Genomic DNA, 14,329 nt, shown 5'->3' with positions numbered 1-14,329 from the left:
ATAGCGCCATTTTGAAACAACACCCAGTACGCTCCGCGCCGCTGACGTCATATCCGGGTCTGTCAGAGGCGCTTCCTTTTTGTCTGCGGCCTCGGAGAAGTGCGTTTATCTGAGGCCAAGTCCTCAGTCAGGATCCGCTTTCATCCGTGTCTAGGACGCCTCACCTCCACTCAAGATGACCGAGCAGATGACCCTACGCGGTACCCTAAAAGGCCATAGTGGCTGGGTGACACAAATCGCCACCACGCCGCAGTTTCCCGACATGATTCTCTCCGCGTCCCGAGGTACCGTTAGGGGATGGGAGGGGAACGGCAAGAGGACCGGGTGCGGGCTCTATTTGCCGCCCAAGCCGCATCGATCGGCCTTTTCCAGGCGATATATTTTATCGTGAATGCCTCTCTCTCTCTGGGACCAGTTATGTCGACTTTTTGATTTGTTGGCTGGAGTTGTTGGAGGTTACACGTATGCAGGTTTACGGCCCTCCACCGATTATAGGCCTGGCTCCCTCAGCAGATTGCAACAAGTCACTGCTGCTGAACCCAAGTTGGAATGCAGCAGAACCACGTTGTGTATCCATCAGGCAGCTAAAACTGAAAATCTTATCTTGCATTTTTTTGAGAGTTCAATGTGTTAAGGTTAATTGCGACCTGTAGGCTTTAACGTGTCGAAATGCTTTACAGCCCATGCTTAATTTATGTTTGCAAATATGCCAATATTTGCGTAATAAGCAAGAATTTTGAGTGCTGTCTTAGTTCTGAAGTAAAGAAACGTTATAACAGCGAAAGTTTTATCATGCGGGAAGTCCGAAAGAAAAAACTGCAAGTATTGGGAATTGGTAGAATCTGTGGAGAAAATGGACTCGTTAATATATTCTTCTCAATCCTATTATTTGAACAGGCAAATAACAACATTTGTAGGAAAAAAAACTTTCATATTAACCTTTTTAAAAGTATTGAAATCTGAAATGTTAACTTATGCTTTACAAACATTTTACAAATGTTTCCAGACCTGCTGAAAGCTGCTGTATTTTGCTTTTTAATGTTGTATTATTTTATTGTATGTAGTATAGTAAAAAGTCCCAAGGAATTTTGCAGGAATGTTACTACTTCTGTTCCTAGTTTTTGGGAAATTTGATTTCAGAAAAAACTTAATGCATTCCATCAGTTGTTCACACCCTTGCTCAAAAGTAACTTCATTTTAATATGGCAAGATGTTACCTTAATCGAAATACTGTGCTTTACAACTTTTATATTTGCTCACAGATAAATCTATCATCATGTGGAAGCTAACTAGGGATGAGACCAGCTATGGCGTACCACAACGTTCCCTCAGTGGTCACTCTCACTTTGTTAGTGATGTAGTCATTTCTTCTGATGGTCAATTTGCTCTTTCCGGCTCCTGGGATGGAACTCTACGACTTTGGGATTTGACAACGTAAGAATGCAGATAATTTATTGTTTGTGATCAGATTTTTAATGTCAATAGTAGCCATGATGTGAAGGTTTGGACTGGGGTGGGCAAAGTCGGGCATCTCTCAACACCAGGGTATAGTCCAACAGGTTTATTTGAACTCTCAAGCTTTTGGAGCACTGTCCCTTCACCTGGTGTTGTGCAACTAGAGGTCGACTCATAGAAATGTACAACAGGAAACAGCCTACAGCACCTGATAAAGGGAGACTACACTGGCTTTTTTCAGGCTTCGGATCACAGGAATAGAGATGTACAGCATGGAAACAAACGACCTTTCTGTCCAACTCATCCATGCAGACCGGGTATCCTAAATTATTCTAGTCGTATTTGCCAAAATATTACCCATATCCCTCTAAATCCTTCCTATTCATACAGCCATTCAAATACCTTTTAAATATTGTAATTGTACCAGCCTCCACCACTTCCTCTGGCATCTCATTCCATGCATGTGCCACCATCTCTGTGAAAAGTTGTCCCTTTGGTCCCTTGTAAATCTTTCCCATCTCACCCTAAACCTATGCCTTCTACCTCTGGGTTCCCCCACCCCAGGAAAAAGCCCTTGTCTATTTACTCTATCCATGCTCTTCATGATTTTATAAATCTCCATCCCAGGCAACATCCTTGTAAATCTTTTCTGAACCCTTTCAGGTTTCACAGCATCCTCTTGGAGGGGGGCCAGATTTGCACACAATATTTCAAAAGTGGCCTAACCAATGTTCTGTACAGTTATAAATTGACCTCCCAACTCCAATACTCAATGCTCTGACCAATAAAGGAAAGCATACTAAATGCCACCTTCACAATGCGTGCGACTCCACTTTCAAGGAACTATGAACATGCACGCCAAGGTCTCTTTGTTCAGCAACGCTTCCCAGGACCTTACCATTAAATATGCAAGACCTGCTGTCACATTTATTTGTTTTGAACTCTCATCTGCCACTCCTTGGGCCATTGGCCCACCTGAACAAGATCTCGTTGTACTTTGAGATCAGCTTTGCTGTCCACTGCGCCTCCATCTGCAAAGGTACTAACTATACCTCCTATGTTTACATCTAGATCATTTATATAAACGATGAACAGCAGTGGACCCAGCACTGATCCTGATGGCATTTTTAACAAATGTAAAATAATCTGTTCAGTGAACATTTTAAATGTTATTGATAATTGTATGGTATCTGTTCCAAAGAAATTAATGAGTTGTTTTTATTGATCATTTACAATAATTGTGTTTTTTCTTAGTACTTGAGATGATTAGTATAATTCCTTTTCTAGGGGGACGACTACCCGTCGATTTGTGGGTCATGCCAAAGACGTGCTGAGTGTTGCCTTTTCAGCAGATAATCGCCAAATTGTGTCTGGTTCCCGTGACAAGACTGTAAAACTGTGGAACACTCTGGGCGTTTGCAAATACACAATTCAGGTAGCTTAGGTTGCATTTTACTATTCCTAGCGTGGCTATTACACTGTGTAGAAAAAAGTCTCCATTCTGTTATCATACATTTTGATAATTCTGTGCAAAATTTGCAGGAAGCTGAAGCAGCTGAAAATGTTATTATCAAGACTATTCAAATCATAAATGTGAACTTAAGGCACCTACAAATGATCTTTCACTTTGGCATTGCCATGTATTTAAATGCATTCCTAGTCTTAGGCTGTCAATTCCTTGAGAATTAACTTAACAGTTCATCTGAATGTTTCATTCATTACCTTTCCACCTGAATTGAAAACATGCACTGGTAACAATTGTTTATTCATGAAATATGGCTGGAGTGTGTTCTGAACTGTAGTAAATTTGTATTGATAGTGTCAATACAGTGGCTAAGCAAGTATGGCAGAGATTAAGTTCTAAATTATAATTCTAGCTCATTCTTTTATTACCGTAAATTGTGCTTGATGTTTGGCTGGGTTTGATCGTTGATTCTGTTTTTTTTTGGTAAAAACATTGAAATAAAATGGGTAGGGTTGCTATATAAATAGAGAAGGGAGGCATGGGAATTAGTATTGAAAGGGAAAAGAATGAGATTCTGAAGGGAGGATACAGCAAGTTAGGCAGGAATTTAAAAAGGAGGTCCTCAAGGGTAGTAATATCTGGATTACTCACAGTGCTACACAATAGTGAGGGTAAAAAATATGACGATAGAGCAGATGAATGCGTGACTGACGAGCTGGTGCAGGGGAGAAGCATTCACCTTATTAGATCATTAGAATCTTGCTGGGGTATAAGTGACCTGTACAGGAAGGACAAATTGGACCTGAATTGGAAGGAGTCTAATATACTGGCAGGGAGATTTGGTAGAACTGCTCGGGGGGGAGTTAAACTGGTACGGTTGGGGGGAGGAGGAGGAAGTAATTAGATTAGATTCTCTACAGTGTGGAAACAAGCCCTTCGGCCCGACAAGTCCACACCGACCCTCTGAAGAGTAACTCATCGTGACCCATTTCCCTCCAACTAATGCACCTAACACTATGGGCAATTTAGCATGGTCAATTCACCTGACCTGCACATCTTTGGACTGTGGGAGGAAACTGGAGCACCCGGAGGAAAGCCACGTATGGGGAGAATGTGCAAACTCCACACAGTCACCCGAGGCTGAAATCTAACCCGGGATCCTGGTGCTGTGCAGTGCTAACCACTGAGCCACTGTGCTGTGGTGCCGTGGAGATCAATCTGAGACTGGTATAGTTGCAAAAAAGAGCAAGACAAAACAGTCAGGGCAGGCGAGAACATGGTAGAACTAATCAATTAAACTGCATTTATTTCAATGCAAGAGGCCTAATCGGGAAGGCAGATGAATTCAGGTCATGGTTAGAAACATGGGACTGGGATATCATAGCAATTACGGAAACGTGGCTTGGGGGTGGACTGGGCTAGCAGCTTTATGTTCCAGGATACAAATGCTATGGAAAGGGTGGCCAGAGAGGAGGGGGATGTAACTTTTGTTGATAAGGAATGGCATTATGGCTATATGTAGGGAATATACTCCTGGAAATACAGCCAGGGAAGTTATTTGGATAGAACTGAAAAATAGGAAAGGATGATCACCTTATTGGGATTGTATTATAGACCCCCCAGTACTCAGGTGGGAAATTAAGAAACATATTTGTAGGGAGATGTCAGTTATCTGTAAGAATAATAGGATGGTTATGGTTGGGGATTTTAACTTTCCAAACATAGATTTGAACTGTCATTGTGTTAAAGGTTTAGATGGAGAGGCATTTGTTGGGTTTGTACAGGAAAATGTTCTGATTTGATATATAGATGTACCTACTAGACAAGCTGCAAAACTTGACTTACTTTTGGGAAATAATACAGGGCAGGTGACTGAGGTGTCAGTGTCGGGGGCAATGATCACAATTCTATTAGTTTTTAAATAGTGATGGAAAAGGATAGATCGGATCTAAACGTTGAAGTTCTAAATTGGAGGAAGGCCAATTTTGATGTTATTAGGCTAGATCTTTCAGGTAAGGGGGCAGCAGGGAAATGGGCAGCCTTCAAAAATGAGATAACAGGAGTCCAGAGACAGTATATTCCTGCTAGGGTGAAAGGAAAGGCTGGTAGGTATTGGGAATGCTGAATGACTGGAGAAAGTGAGGTTTTCGTTAAGGAAAGGAAGGAAGCATGTGTCTGGTATAGATAGGATAGACAGCGAATCCTTAGAATATATGGTAGAAGGAGTGTACTTGACAGGAAAATCAGGAGGGACAAAAGGGATATGAGATAGCTTTGGCAAATGGGTTAAGGAGAATCCAAAGAGATTTTATAAATACATTAAGGACAAAAGGGTAACCAGAGAGAAAATAGGGCTTCTCAAAGATCAGCAAGGTTGCCTATGTGTGGATCCACAGGAAATGGAGATGCTAAATGAGTATTTTGCATCAGTGTTTATTGTGGAGGAGGACATGGGCGATATAGCATATGGGGAAATATATGGTGACATTTTGAAAAATGTCCATATTTCAGGGAAGGTGGTGCTGGATGTCTTAAAACACTTTAAAAGTGGGAAAATCCTCAGGATCCCAGCTGCCAGTCCTGTCCATCCCTGAGCCATGTCTCTAATTGCTATGATATCCCAGTCCTATGTTCATCTGCCTTCCCTGTTAGGCCTCTTGCATTGAAATAAATGCAGTTTAATTGATCAGGTATTATCTAGAACTTTGTGGGAAGCTAGGGAAGTGATTGCTGGGCCTCTTGCTGAAATATTTGTAACGTCAATGGTCACAAGTGAGGTGCTGGAAGACTGGAGGTTGGTTAATGTGGTGCCACTGTTTAGAAAGGTGGTAAGGAAAAGCCTTTGGATCGGTGAGCCTGACATCGATGGTTTGCAAGTTGTTGGAGGGAATCCTGAGGGACAGGATTTACATGCATTTGGAAATTGGGTAGTCAACGTGGCTTTGGAGGTTTAGTGGACAGCGAAGAAGGTTATCTCAGTGTACAACAGGACCTTGGTCAGATGGCCATTGGGCTGAGAAGTGGCAGATAGAGTTTAATTTAGATAAATATGTGGTGCTGCATTTTGGGAGAGCAAATCTTAGCAGGACTTATAGGCCTAATGGTAAAGTCCTGGGGAGAGTTACTGAACAAAGACCTTGGAGTGCATGTACGTGGTTCCTTGAAAGTGGAGTCACAGGTAGATAGGATATTGAAGAAGGCGTTTGGTATGCTTTCCTTTATTGGTCAGAGCATCGAGTGTAGGAGTTGAGAAAGCATGTTGTGGTTGTACAGGATGTTTGTTAGGCCACTTTTGGAATATAGTGTGCAATTCTGGTCTCCTTCCTATTGGAAGGATGTTGTGATACTTGAAATGGTTCAGAAAAGATTTACAAGGATACTGCCAGGGTTGGAAGGTTTGAGTACAGGGAGAAGTGGGAGAGGCTGAATAGGCTAGCTGTTTATCCTGGAGTCTGGATTAGTGGTGCTGGAAGAGCACAGTAATTCAGGCAGCATCCAAGGAGCAGCGAAATCGACGTTTCAGGCAAAAGCCCTTCATCAGGAATAAAGGCTGTGAGCCTGAAGCGTGGAGAGAGAAGCTAGAGGAGGGTGGGGGTGGGGAGAAAGTAGCATAGAATACAATGGGTGAGTGGGGGATGGGATGAAGGTGATAGGTCAGGGAGGAGAGGATGGAGTGGATAGGTGGAAAAGGAGTTAGGCAGGTAGGACAAGTCCGGACAAGTCACGGGGACAGTGCTGAGCTGGAAATTTTGGAACTAGGGTGAGGTGGGGGGGGGGGGGAAAGGGGAAATGAAGAAACTGTTGAAGTCCACATTGATGTCCTGGGGTTGAAGTGTTCCGAGGCGGAAGAGGAGGCTTTCTTCCTCCTACCTGCCTATCTCCTTTTCCATCCTCTCCTCCCTGACCCATCACCTTCATCCCCTCCCCCACTCACCCATTGTACTCTATGCTACTTTCTCCCCACCCCCACCCTCCTCGAGCTTATCTCTCCACGCTTCAGGCTCACTGCCTTTATTCCTGATGAAGGGCTTTTGCCCGAAACGTCGATTTCTCTGCTCCTTGGATGCTGCCTGAACTGCTGTGCTCTTCCAGCACCACTAATCCAGAATGTGGTTTCCAGCATCTGCCATTGTTTTTACCTTGTTTATCCTGGGGTGTCAGAGGCTGAAGGGTGACTTTATAGAGGTTTATAAAATCATGTGAGGCATGGATAGGGTAACTAGACAAGGTCTTTTCCCTGCTATGGGAGAGTCCAGAACTAGAGGGCATAAGTTTAGGGTGAGAGCAAAAAATTTTAAGGGACCACCTTTTCATCAAGATGTTGGTGCGTGTATGGAATGAGCTGCCAGAGGAAGTGGTGGAGGCTGAAACTTTAAAGGCATCTGGATAGGTACATGAATAGGAAGAGTTTGGAGGGATATGGGTCAAGTGCTGGCCAATGGGACTAGATTAGGTTAGGTTATCTGGTCAGCATGGACAAATTTAGAGTCTGTTTTTGTGCAGTAAATTTCTCTGACTCTGCAAGCGAATATAAGTGAATATTCTCAAGCTTAACAGCGTGCTTGGTATCTCTCAAGTTGCTTAATTTTTAATATGACAGCCTAAACAGCTGGGGCAGGTATCTGAAAATTTACCTTCCTGATGAGACTCTGCTTTTAAGATTAGCAGGAACAAAGATGAGGTTGGCCATTTTTACTGGCCGAGCACTGGGATGTGTTTGATAGTGTATTGTAGCCTGATTTGCTTAGAGTTGGTACGGAACCAGGTTGTGAGCAGGATACAATTTGCTGATATTTTGGCATTAGTATGGGGAGAAAATATAATTATCCATTTGCTGTGAAGAATAGGAAAGCAGAAAATTGAATGGAGAAAGGCTTCAGTGCTGGTTTACAGAAATCTGGATGGCAACTTTAATGAATCTCAATTGTTAGAATTCAGAAGCAGTAAGTAATTATGGGAACTAAGACAGAATGTTGGCTTTTAATACACAGGGCACAGTATGAACTCTGTTCTGCTACCGGGTGAAAGCATAAATGCTGAAGATCATAGCGGGTCAGACAGCATCCATGAGGACAGAGCAAGCTAATGTTTCGAGTCTAGATAACTCTTCATCAGAGTTACGCCCAACCATAGCATAAATGCTGTCCCCTCCACACTTCACTTCCACTCTGAAAAAGAATCATATAGACTCAGCACTAACTTGTTCTCTTTCCATGGTGCTGTGTGACCTGTGTGAACTCCAGCATTTGTTGTTTTCAGTACAAATTCCAACATCTGCAGTAATTTGCTCCTAAATTCTGCTAGAATGTGTTGGTCAACCCATACCCAGAGTACAGCTTGGGTCTCAATTACAAAGGGATATACAATACTTGCATTCGAGACAGTTCAGAACGGTTCATTTGGATAATTCCTGGAATGAGTGGTTGATTTGAGGAAGGTTGGACCTTTGACCTCAGTTGAGAAGAATGAGTAGTCTTCTTGAAAAGTACACTTAGGCTTGGAAGGTAACTAATGAAATTATGTTTTACCTTGTGGAGAGGTCTAGAAATATTAGGCTGTTTCAGAACAGAAGGATCCTGAATTAAAGCAATGTCTTGATTTGTTAATAATTGGAATTGTTCGCCCTTAGTGTGGGAACTCTCTCTCCTATTCATTATTAAGTTGGGCAGATTTTTTTGATGTACCTTGGAATCTGCTTATGGAGACCAAACAGAAAAATGGATTTGTAGTCTATTTTACTAAATGGCAGAGCAGACTTTGAGGTATGGATTTGATGGTAAGTGGCCTGCAGCTCCATTCTTTTAATTGATAGACTGAGTTGTGAAATTGCAGGGCTGGTGACAGTTGAAAACATTGCAAATCTTGTATTAATGTTCCAATTTGAAATTTTGCTCAACTTATTCTCTTCTATAGGATGAATGCCACAATGAATGGATATCTTGTGTTCGCTTCTCTCCAAATAGCAGCAACCCCATCATCGTCTCCTGTGGCTGGGATAAATTAGTTAAGGTAAGAGGGGATGGATCTAGATCAGTGTTAGGGGTAGAAAGACGCTTGCGTTAACAGATTATATTGGAAATTGCTTTTATTTTCTGCTTAGACGTATTAATGGTTGGGTGTGCACTTGTGCCAAGACTGGGTTGCTAAAGATCTGAAAACGAAGATGAATTGAACAAGTTAAATGTTGATTTGTTGAAAGTCATAGTTCTTGTTCTCTAGATTGCCAAGAAGGCTGGCTGTACCTACTTGGTTTCTGTTCCTTCTATGACTTGAGCTAACAGGTCAATTTCATTGGTTCCCACCAGACACACCATTAATTTCCGCTAGTTCACGTTAATTTCTGTAACAACGTTGTGTTCCATTGCACAGCATGTAATTTCTTGTATAAGAACAAATTACTGCAGGTACAGGAATTTGTATTGAAAACAACAAACAGGAAATCACAGCAGTTCAGACAGCATCCATGGAAAGAAAGAAAGCTAAAGTTTCAAGTCTAGATTCTATTTCATTAGAGCTCTGAAGGGTCATCTAGACGTGAATTGTTAGCTTGCTGTTTCCCTGGATGCTGTTTGACCCGCTGTGATCTCCAGCATTTGTTGTTTTCAGTAAATTTATTTTATACTTGGTTTCTTAGCAGAGTATTGACATCATCGTGAAGGTCTATGACTTGTCTGTGGTTCAGTACTAGTTATTTTTCGTTTCTGTTACCTTTTTACAGCTAGACTCAATGTACTGCTCAGTGTTTCACTCCATGTTTTGTAATCCTTTGGCTTGTCATTGATTTTAAACTGATTTCTTACCAAAGCTGTCTTTAGTGCTCATGCCTTTTTTATTCTGATTTTCATTAGTTTAACTGTATTTGGAAGTTTTTTAGTAATATTTGACTTTTATATATATTCTGTCAGTTTTGTTTTAGGAGGAATGAAAGTAGTTCATTATGTTTCGTTGTGTGTAATCTTAAAATGTAAATTGTATGATGGGGACCCCCCCCCCCCTGTTTTATTCAACCCTAAAATGGGTTTGCTTATATTTTTTTGATAGGCTCACCTGTGAAAAGTTGACCCTTTTTTTTTCCCTGTAATTAGCTTTCTTGTCATATGTACTCAAAAGTTTGTAAGTTGCCACTTAATAGTGTCGTTTTGGGTACAAAGATACCTAGGTACAACTTAAGTTAGATTGTTACAGTGTAAGCATGTCACCAGCATACTCTATCTAAGATGGCACTGTATCTAGGTAGAATCCTTTGCTACAGAATAGAGAAATGAAGAAAGAAAATTGTATTACAGCTATACATCATTTAACCATAGGTGGGAAAAACAAAGACAAGTTACAAAGTCAGATCACAATCTTTGAGGGTGCCATGTTTTTTAATCTTCCAAATATTTTACCTTTTATCCAAATTGGAATTTGAGCTTCATTTATGATTAAAGGTCTCTGTTTACTTGAAATGTCGTTTTAAGTATGTGATGAACAGGAGGTGGAATTTTCAAAGCACGTGTTTAATATTTGAATGTGTTCTCCTCGTTATTCCAGGTTTGGAACCTAGCCAACTGCAAACTGAAAACAAATCATATTGGGCACTCTGGCTACCTGAACACTGTTACGGTTTCCCCTGATGGATCCCTGTGTGCTTCTGGAGGCAAGGTAGATCTCTCTGGTTTATCATGATTATTAACATGGAAAGTAGATCTTTCTTCCCATTTTGATTAAGTGACAACAGCTTTCAATTGAACAACGTATTTTTGTGAAGTGTTTGACTTCTATTGTTTGTTATCCTGTTGCCACAGTATTTTAAGACTGTGTCCTTAGATGTTTAGTTTCAGAGGTAAAATATTTGAAAAACAAGCTGGTGGAAGTTCTTGCATGTAATTGTTTTGAATTGGCAAATTTGAAATGTCAAACATTCCTGATAAGATTCTTTTTTTTTGTGTGTAGGATGGTCAAGCCATGTTGTGGGATCTCAATGAAGGCAAACATTTGTACACATTAGATGGTGGTGACATCATCAATGCCTTGTGCTTTAGCCCCAATAGGTATTGGTTGTGTGCTGCTACAGGTCCAAGTATTAAAATCTGGGTAAGGACTCTCTGGGGTTGACATGGACCTTTTTTCCTTTTGAATGTTATAGGTTTTAATACTTTTTTTTACAGATGTAATTTTTACACTGAACTAATTTTAGAACAATTCCTTGGAATTGTAAAATGTTTTTAACAGTGCTGGATTAAACTTCAGATTAAAGTATTTGTTCAAAATAGACCCTGTTTTCTGTCTGGTTGTCCAAAGCTTTGTGACTTGTAATGTTACTATCTGGTTCCTCTTGTTTATGGTCTTAACATTTTAAAAGTACTATAATTGGTAATATAGTAATGGTCAGCCATTTTGAACTTAAAAGCAGATTGAAAAGTATTGCTATATTTAAAACGTTTACTTGAAGTTGCATTGTCATTTAAATGTTAGTTTTCCAAAATACACGTTTTCTTGAATGGTTTTATATTGTGAATGTAAAGTAATACCATGTATGAACTGTGCACAGGACCTGGAAGGAAAAATCATTGTGGATGAACTACGTCAGGAAGTGATTAGTACCAGCAGTAAAGCAGAACCTCCACAGTGTACATGTCTGGCTTGGTCTGCAGATGGACAGGTATCTTTTCATTTGAAACTTTATTTCATGTGTGTCCAGGATCCTGGTGATTATATTCATTCACTGACTTGTTTGGGTGTGATTGTAAGTCTTGGAAATATGAGGGATAATGAACAGTATATTTGTTATCATGCCAGTTGTTAAATGCACCTGGTTATTGAATGTTCTTGTGTGGCTAAGTTACACAAACTATGATAGTAATTTTTTTAAAATAGAAATTACTTTAGTGTTAGCTTCTAGTCTGTAAATCTTTTGAGATCAGTATGAAAGCCATATTTCTGCAACTGAATGTTTGTTTTTTTTTTGTTTTCCTCCAGACGTTGTTTGCTGGTTATACTGATAACCTCATCAGAGTTTGGCAGGTTACCATTGGAACAAGATGACAAGTTCCTTGCAAGAAGATACAGAGAATCTTTACTTGTTCAGGCTGATCTGAAATAAAATATTGCCTGTTTCCAATATCTGAATTTCAATTTGAGTCTGTAGTCTTCCCTTGTGAATTTCTTTTTCTAGATGTCATAACTGATTTAACTCATCTTCTGATCATGAGACTATCAATCAAATATTAGTTGTGTATGCATAACCCTGATTGAATTATTTAATTGTCCAAGATTTTTTCCAGTTTGCTAAATATTATGTCAAATTAAAACCTGGACTAGATTGATTAGGAACTGATTTCACATGAGACCTGAATGGATAGATGGAGTGGGCTTTATTTAGCTGAATACTTGCACTGTTGTACTACCTGAATTGCAATGATATTTTCAAGAATAAGCGCTGACCTTGTAATCCAGGCTCTGACATGTGACTGTCTTTTCCTTGCTGGATATGGCTCAGCGCTAAATGCCAGTCTCCGGTCATGTTTTTCATGGCTCTTTGTGAGACTTACTGTAGGCAAATTTTGCATCAATGTTTCAGTCTTTTGTGATGCAAGTTAATTTATTGCTAATATGTAGTGGGTGTTGAGGTTGGCAGGATTTGTCAACTTCTTGATATTAGATCTAGCATGTCACTGGATCAGTATAGAAACCTCTATGCAGCTGATATTTGATCTTTATAGTGTATTCTATTATTTTGAACATGTCTGAAATTGTTCCTTGCCCCAACAATTATATTCTTTAGTCTTTATGTGCACTAAAGCTAACTTTAAAGATTTACATTCTAAATGTGCTGCTGGATCTTTATTGCATTGGTCATGAGCAAGAGATGTGACTTCTGGTGAATGGAAAAGTGAATTTTACGTATGAAATGAAAAGAAAACTGCACATTGGAAATTTTTTATGCCAGAAATGCACAGATGCTCAATCCTCACATGAGGGGATCTGGTTAGCATTTTTCTGTATATAATTAGTTATTTTTGTTTAAGCAAATTGGTTCTAAATCTTTAGAGTTTGACAGAATATTAGCTTTCAAGTACAATGTTTTCATTTACATAAGGCTGTTCAGTAATTTTTTAATTAGTTTTATTTGACCTGTGGATGCTTCATTCACTAAACTGGAATTAATGTGTGGACTTTTTCTTTAAAAAAGTAGTTGGGACGTGCCACATGTGCAATCTTTAGAATACACCGAGGGAACACTCTATTTGGCCCTTTTGTATCTGTTCTGGCTCTATGCAAGAGCCATTTAACATAGGTGCAGTTGAAGGTTTAACCTAATATTTGCAATTCAGTTAGTCTGGATTTTAAGGTCAAAATTTTTTTCGACCTCCCTTTAGATGATTAATGTGTGAAAATGGAAAATGTATATCAAACTTATTTGAAATTGCTGCTGAATGCTGTCAAGTATACTTCTTCATCACAAAAATGGTGAAAAGCCTTAACCAATAACATTCAGCTCCTCTATTCATGTTAGCTTGCATAACCTCTTATTTCCCAGTGTTACATTCCATGTGTCAAATTTTTCCCCATTTGCTTAACCTTGTCTACATCCTTCAGCACTGTCATCCTCATCATTTGCCTTCCCATTTATTCCCACAAACTTGGCTACAGTACATTGACTTTCCTCATCCAAATCATTAATGTACATCTTAAATAATTGAAACCTAGAATTGATCCCTAGAACATCACTAGTTTATAGCTTACCATCCTGAAAATGACCCCCTTATCACAATTTATTGTTGTGGTTCTGTTTGCCAAGCTGGGAATTTGTGTTGCACACATTTCGTCCCCTGTCTAGGTGACATCCTCAGTGCTTGGGAGCCTCCTGTGAAGCACTTCTGTGTTGTTTCCTCCAGCATTTAGAGTGGTTTGTCTCTACCACTTCCAGTTGTCAGTTCCATTCCTAGATGTGATGGTACAGAGAACACCAAACTGAATTCATCACAAAGGTATACAGGAAAGCCACACATACAGACCAAGTCCGTGAACTACGAACGCATCCACCCCATCACACCAAAAGAAGTTGCATTAAGACACTGTTTAAAAGGCCACACCATACTGCAGCACACCAGAACTGCAAAGAGGAAGAAGAACACATCTACAATGTATTCGCCAAAATCAGATACCCCTACAATTTCATCAACAGATGCCCAATGGAAAGACAACAGAATGAGGACATGCCACAACCCAAAGGACTAGCCACGTTACCATACATCAAGAATACTTCTGAACTGACAGACTACTACAACCACTACGATCATAACAGCACACAAACCAACAGCCACTCTCGGACAACAACTCACCAGGACAAAGGACCTGACACCCAGCATGAGCAAAATCAACGTAATGTACAAAATCCCATGCAAGGACTGCACAAAACACTAC

General features: G+C 40.1%; 1 protein-coding gene across 1 annotated transcript; it reads left to right on the top strand.

Moving 5' to 3' along the window:
- The first annotated feature begins 64 nt into the window (after nucleotides 1-64).
- On the top strand, nucleotides 65-12,023 carry rack1 (receptor for activated C kinase 1). The gene is made up of 8 exons (XM_060837215.1): nucleotides 65-284; nucleotides 1,263-1,434; nucleotides 2,743-2,890; nucleotides 8,834-8,929; nucleotides 10,454-10,564; nucleotides 10,856-10,996; nucleotides 11,454-11,564; nucleotides 11,882-12,023. The coding sequence occupies exons 1-8, from the start codon at nucleotides 176-178 to the stop codon at nucleotides 11,945-11,947; spliced, it is 954 nt and encodes a 317-aa protein (XP_060693198.1). The 5' UTR covers nucleotides 65-175; the 3' UTR covers nucleotides 11,948-12,023.
- Nucleotides 12,024-14,329: the final 2,306 nt, after the last annotated feature.

This window comes from Hemiscyllium ocellatum, chromosome 16 (assembly GCF_020745735.1).
Source record: "Hemiscyllium ocellatum isolate sHemOce1 chromosome 16, sHemOce1.pat.X.cur, whole genome shotgun sequence".
NCBI lineage: Eukaryota > Metazoa > Chordata > Chondrichthyes > Orectolobiformes > Hemiscylliidae > Hemiscyllium > Hemiscyllium ocellatum.
This window is presented reverse-complemented; position numbering and strand designations above follow the sequence as displayed.